This window comes from Egretta garzetta, unplaced genomic scaffold (genome assembly GCF_000687185.1).
Source record: "Egretta garzetta isolate BGI_Z169 unplaced genomic scaffold, ASM68718v1 scaffold321, whole genome shotgun sequence".
Classification (NCBI taxonomy): Eukaryota; Metazoa; Chordata; class Aves; order Pelecaniformes; family Ardeidae; genus Egretta; species Egretta garzetta.
The window spans coordinates 1,861,019-1,868,107 of NW_009258756.1; the positions used below are offsets into that span (position 1 = coordinate 1,861,019).

Consider the following 7,089-nt stretch of genomic DNA (forward strand, 5'->3'; position numbering starts at 1 on the left):
CATAAATCATGTTACGCAAGTAATATTACATACTATAAAACAGTCCAATCGCAGTAACACCCTTTATGTAAACTTCTGCTGCAAATTAAGGAAATGAACCTTGAAACATTTGCACGAGTGGGTAACGTTACCCGTGTGAGTTGTCCCACTGACCTCAAAGAGACTTCTCAAAGGAGTGAGAACTTTCTCATAATAGTAAATGATTATGGTAATGCCTCAGTGCCTGCAAAACACATATTCCAGGAGGATGTATATTCTGTATAGTCACTGTATCTATTCGGGATTCTCCGACCGACAATGTTGAAAGAACCAGCCCGGTCCTTTCTGGCTCATGACCGAAAAATGTTCTTGCAGAGTTTTCCTGACCAAGATGTACTGGGCCAGGCTTTCGAAGATGCGCTAGAAGTACTGCAGCAGCACTCTGACAGAGAAATGCAGTATTCACCAGGTAAAAAAGACCATTATTCCCTTTCATTTACCATTTTGTATTTTTAAGGAAAGTACAGCTGAAGAGATATAGGTGGGAGAGTAGTTTCCCCAACAGAAGTGGATTAATGGACAGCAGAAGGGTCCATTGGGAGGATGAAAAGGGGAAATAACATGCACTGCCCAGTGTTGCATGCAGCTTCCGTGTCACAGCACAGGGACACTGTTGGACCGTCTCCCTCTACCTTCCCCCTGGTACTAGCCTAGGTGCACTGAGCTCAGATTTCCTATAATCAGAGGATAAATGACCATAGTGCAACAGCCATTTTCCTGTTTTAATGGTTTAATTGAAAAATGCCCTTCTGTTATGCTGTGAATAAACTCACGCAAGAATGAACTCCAGTGCAAAAAAAAAAAAAAACCAAGAATCCAACAGGTAAAATTAACTTCCACGGTGACTTTTTTACATTACAATATAAATTTTAAATATTTTTATGCAGAAATGGTAGTTTCAGTCTGGATAATTAATAGAAAGGTGTTTTTTAAAATACAGGCAAAATGTAAATTGTTCCAGTTCATGCAAGGTTTTGGCAATTAAGTTGCTATAAAATTTAAAACCTGTGTTTGGTGTTTCTACATAGCAAAGAGAAATGGTGGGAAAGGAAAATAGGAGGCTATATCACAAACCCTTTAAGTCCAGAACAAAATATCTACTGTCTTCTGTGTGGAATGCATTTCATATGAGGAAGTTTATTTACATATTATCTGTTATATACTGAAATGCAAATAAGACCAGTTGGACCGTATTTTCAGCTGTTGTTAATAAATTTTTGGCTCCACTGCACTGATAATTTACATATGCTGAAGGACCCACTAAATATAATTTCTTGCAGTGTTCTTGCCTATATCTGTTGTTAGGGCCAATGGATAGAGGTTTTAAACACTTGCAACCCAGTGTTTAGTATGTGCACCCACATTTCCACTTGCAATAGATGTACCCTCCAAAAATCTTCTTCTGACCACCTGCAGTGTGTAATTTATTCCAAGTGCCTCAGTCTGGCGTTCTCCTCTGCTCCTTTTAAACATTCTAAGGTCTTGGGTTCCTTCCATGTCATTCTTTCAGGCACTGCAGATACTCTGATGCTTCTTCACTTCATTTGCGATTGGAGACTCTTACTTGCATTGTACTAATGGCCGGCAGAAGAACTGAGCGACATTCTCTTTTCCTTTCTAATATATGTATTATAGTAGTCTATAATTATCCCATTCATTGCGTTTCGTGATTTGTTTGGCCCTCCTTTTTCTATTAACCAAATTATTCCATAATACTATGAAATATCTGTCATTTTATCTTAACAAATATTGCTTTTCATCTTGAAGACAAACAAAACCAGCCTAAGGGTGTGATTAGCAGTAACAGCACAGATTATGTTGGATAACGTGCTGATATGAAACATCTTGGCTCTGGAGAGTTTATTATCTAGAAGGCAGCCATAGGATAAATGTTTTTTGACAGACCCAGTAGCATATTAGGCTGTTTGCTGCTGGGTTTTTTCCCCCTCTTCTCTCCCTTTTACTCACTCAGGTTTTGCTCCATCCTCCTAATTCTCAGGTTACAAAAACTGCCTGACTGTGATCAACCATCACCACCACCTCCGAGCCAGTCCCAGCTACTCTGCAGCACCATCTACAGAGGACCCAGGGTACAGCTGGAGAAATGTGATTGTAAGTGAACTGATAACTAAGAAGAGAGTCAGACATAAATGGAAAATTGGCTGCCCACTTGTGATTTCTAATATGAATCATTATGCTAACACTAACAGAAATTGAGTCTGGCCAGGCATGATTCAGATGAAACTGCCTTGGGAAATATTTGTAGAACATGTTTAATAGTCTCTTATTAGGATTAATCTGAGCTGTTTGCCTCCCATGCTCCTCTGCGGTTCATCACGTAGCATGACAACTACAAACAAACGTACTAATACAGAAGGGAAAAGGGCTTGTCTCTATTACCCAGGAACAGGTAGAGAACAACAGCTTCCAGCATCTGCATAACTTCGGCCTCTGTGAGAAAATACCATGCCTTTGATTTCTTCTCCAGCAGTTTGCTTTAATAGTGCTGGGAAGACCAGCATTATCTGGACTCTGAGCTCAGCTTCAGCCTGCAGAGTCCATATTCACTCTTAAAAACACAGGGAGTGTGGCCTCCAGGAGTGATGGAAAATGAATATTGCAGGGGAGATAATTTCAGGTAAATAGATTCCACAAAAGCCCATTTTCAACCAGCAGATTAGCGACGATGTGACACGGGAACTAGAGAGTCTGTAGGGACCACTGCCCAGGTGGCCCTTGTCTTTTACTGACTCTGGAAGCAGAGTCCACTCTTCTTCCTCTGCTTCCAGCAGAAGGGTTGAAGGTCCAGAGTGAGGCAGTTACTCTGTTTTCCCTCTTAATTTCTCCCCTGATGGGCAGTCCTTCCCATTGGCCATAAATTGGTGCTGCTTGTTGCTGGTAGAGTACACAACATGCCTTCGTGGCTGAGAAAAGTCTTCCATGGGTGAGGTGATGAAAGGATGCATTTTGAAGGCTTTGGGCAATTCATTACTACAAGTTTCTTTTTCCTCAGAGAATGTACTCAATTAGTAACTCTTTGTTGTCTTCATTCCTGAAGAACAGTGCAGCGGATTTTTATGCAGACGAGACCGTCTACCATACGCTACCGAATACTCCAGAAAGCCAGGTGATGCATGCTGCTTCTGGCCAGCCAAAAACAGGGAAAGGTGTGTAGAAGGAGTGTATCTTGATATGTACATTGTGTTACTTAAAAAAATCTCTTGGCAAATCATGCTTTCTCTTTTTCTTAATTTTTTTTTTTTACTTCTAATGGGAAAAAGTAAGTTAACATTTAATCGTAACTAGAATCCAACTGCTAGTGTTCAGTTCCTATCTGCCAAATGTCATAAGGTAAGATAAATCTGTGCTCTTGTTTAGAACATGGAAAAACAACCCAGAGATGTGTTTCACTCCAAATCAACTGGGATAAAGTCTGATGCAGAGCAGTAAATTTAGCTATCAGCAACATCTTTATCCACTTTAATAACTTATTTTATGTGGTCCAACAAGGAGTGGTTTTCTTGAAGGTTTTTCACATACATTAATATTTTTGCACTTGATTTTATGCCTTTCTTTGTTTACTTTTCAAATTACCTCTTACCTTTCGTCACTTCCAGTGTGCATTTTTATATTTATTTTCGTGCTCCTTTCGATTGACTTTATTTGAGTAGATATCTATTGTGCAAAGAATAGGTCAGGGGACATTGGTCATTACCATACTTCATTTATTTATTGCATTCAGTCTCTGGTTTTTGTTTGGGACTCAGCATCCTTTCTATGACTCTGCTAGATGAGATTTAAACAGCTTCCACTCTGAGCTGTTGTACCTACTTTTGACTGTGGGGCCTTTTTGAGGAACTTCCTGGTTTTGCTGCTTTTTGAAATCCCCTCCTGTCAACTTTAACCACATGGAGTCAGTTTTTGGTATCATCTCTCCCCATTGATGCTGAAGAATGTGGTTTCTGTTGCTTAATAGCTGCTATTACTACTACTACTACTACTACAAATTCGTTGGGATGATGGGAAGAGTAGCCTCTCCTTTTAAATTCTGTAATTCTAGTACTTGAAATTCACTATTCCTTTCCAGAAGGCCATACTGCATAAATTTTCGGAATAACTGACTTTTCTTATGGATTTTTTTTTGTGTCCTCTTATGGGTTTCTTTGTGTCCATGGTGATATTCCAACCAGAAACGGTGTTTTGGGGGACTATTTCCACTATATGTAAATAAATGTAGTCCTCTTGGCTTATTATTGAGACATGAGATGTTTTCTGTCCACTAGCAAGCAGTGTGACCCTTTAGGAGTACATCTGTAGTACTGAGGACCCAAAGTCTGTGTTTAAAGTGTTTCACAAGGGTTTATTTAGGGTAATCTCTAGGCTGTCCACAAGTTCTGAAAGCTGCAGTGACTTAGATATGCTTCTGGAAAGCATCTTTGAGTTATGTTTCCTCTGAGAGGAGTCCAGTTCATGCACGTCAAGACCATCCCATGGTCTGAACTAAAGCTTGGTGAGTGGAGACAATCAAGAGAGGTACTTCAGAAATGCATCTGAATTAGACACACCCAGAGAGAATTAGGCTGCTTTGGGACAATTCAGCACAGATATGTAATGCAGATGCTCTGAAACACCTTCTGGAGGAACCTGCCTCTCTCCAGCGACCACATGAGAAACCTGCAGACACTAGCCTGCTAGCTTAGGCTGATGTTTAGGGCCTGGTAACGAACACTGCTAGCTTATGCAATGAGGTGCAGTACTAAGGTCTGTGAACTAAGCCCAGCTCAAACTGGTGCATCCACATTGTGTAGCACTATGGAGATAACTGCTGGGCTCTAGAAATATAGCTGCGTTAACACGTAAGGCCAAAAACCCTCTCAAACCAAGACATCAGCTAGACATGATGTGTCTAGAAAATAAAAGCTTGGGCAGAAATCATAGCTGAATCAAGAGGACAGACAGCATGAAATCAGATGCTGCTGCAGACATGGCTACACTATTGTTTTCCAGCAGAGTCTCAGTTCTCAGCAGGCTGCAGACTTTCCCCTGATCTTTCTTGTCCTACTATAAGTTCATAGGTTTATAGGATAATTCAGGTTGAAGGGACCTAAGGAGGTCACCTACTAAGAAGTATTTACTGTGACCAGGCAGTGTCCTTCATCAGTTTGCTTTTAAGCTTCTCATCTTGCTAATACTATATGTACTTCTAGTACAATATGTACCTCTAGTCACAGGCCAATTTTTATTTAGATAATGAAACTTCATTAATTTTTTTGGAAAGTACCTCTGATTTCAGGCTCTTCTTCTTCCCAGTCTGACTGTCACTTCTCTCCTCTTTCCTTACCACTAGATGCAGAATTACTGTCATCCCTAACAGATGTCTTGGCTTGACCTCAGTGTTCCTTAGCAACAGCCACTTTTCCCCTGTTCCTAGTTTAAAATAGCCCCGCAAGACGACTTTATGAACTTTAGGTGCAGCTGCTTGTTTCCACTTTGGTTAAAGTGGAAGCCGTTCTTCTGCATAGACTCTCCTTTCTGCAAAATGTTCCTCTTTGTCTCATCATCTTCAATTCTTCCTCCTTACAGCAGCTTCTTGGTCACCCTTAGCTTTGTGAAGGGAACTAGAAGTACTTCAGAGTGAGGGACTCCCAAGACCTAAGTGAAACTAAATAAGCCTCACAAGTAAACTTCAGTCTGAGAGCTGAGCCTGTGGGAAGAAGCACTTAGTTGACTGACAAATATTGCAGTACTGAACTTGCTTTATCCTACATGGGAATGCAAGTTGGAACTTCTGTACATTATAGAAAACTACACTGCACCAGAAGTTCTGTCTCCTTATTGACTAGGTGAGGTTTATGGTTCAAAACCGGCTTGCTCTTCCTGTTCACCCTTTCTTATATCAGAGACTACCTTGCATCCCCAAAGCATTCCTGAAACAAACCTGGCAAAATTTAGTCATCTCAAAGTCTTTGAGTTTTGATTAAGCAAGGAAAGGGTTTATTCAAAACCATTCAGATTATCTCTCCAGAACCTCTTTCCTGCGCTGAGGATGTAATTTCCTGCAGTGAGTTCCTTGACTGTGGACCTGCACAGCATGTGTCTGAAGACTGCTGAAAGTGGCTTCTGAGACCTACCATGCAGTGAAGCCACCAGATATTTATCATGATCCCCAAATAACCTGCTCTTGAAACTCTAATGACCAAGTCCCTTTCTGTCGCCACAGGTCTGTACATGTTTCAGAACTATCATCCCATTTGCTGCTGCTGGTCTTCTGTTGAATAGTTTATACTGATCTTTTAATTTGTGACAGCGTATTAGGTTCGCCTATGCTTCTTCCTGTAAGATACTTTCCAGGAAGAAGACAAATGCTCATCTTTTAAAACAAGTATGAGTTCTGTTCTGACCTTTTGTACTTTATTTCTTAATAGGTAGAAAAAAACTTCGCCTGTTTGAGTACCTCCATGAGTCTCTGTATGATCCAGCTATGGCAAACTGCATCCAATGGGTGGATAAGCCCAATGGTGTCTTCCAGTTTGTCTCCAAAAACAAGGAGAAACTTGCAGAGCTGTGGGGAGAAAGAAAAGGAAACCGCAAGATCATGACATATCAGAAAATGGCCAGAGCGCTGAGGAATTATGGAAGAACAGGTGAAATCATTAAAATTCGAAGGAAGCTGACATACCAATTCAGTGCTGTTGTTTTACAGAGACTTGCTCCATCTTACTTCTTGGGAAAAGAAACAGTTTATCATCCATACATTCAGTCTAATCAAGAATATCAGTGTGCAGATGACTGGATCAGTTACAATAATTACATGTATAACAACGGTTATGCATTATAGCATGCTAACAGCTAGACATCTCTTTCACATAAGCAGGGCTTTGTTAGCTAGGAATACTTCCCAGCACAGGAACTCTTCTCTGTACATAGCTTTTCCTTTAAGATATCACGCAAACACATGAAGAGGAGGGTTTTAAAAATTATGTTGGCCTAGTTTTATTCCTTTTGAAGTTAATGATAAACAGTCATTGACTACTGAAGACAACCAGCAGC

The 7,089-nt window shown here is 40.5% G+C and overlaps 1 protein-coding gene across 1 annotated transcript; it reads left to right on the forward strand.

Moving 5' to 3' along the window:
• The first annotated feature begins 342 nt into the window (after positions 1–342).
• SPIC (Spi-C transcription factor) lies at positions 343–6,877 on the forward strand. The gene is made up of 4 exons (XM_035888976.1): positions 343–448; positions 2,039–2,151; positions 3,098–3,206; positions 6,465–6,877. Exons 1-4 carry the CDS (start codon positions 343–345, stop codon positions 6,875–6,877), a joined length of 741 nt encoding a protein of 246 aa, XP_035744869.1.
• The last annotated feature ends 212 nt before the right edge of the window (positions 6,878–7,089 follow it).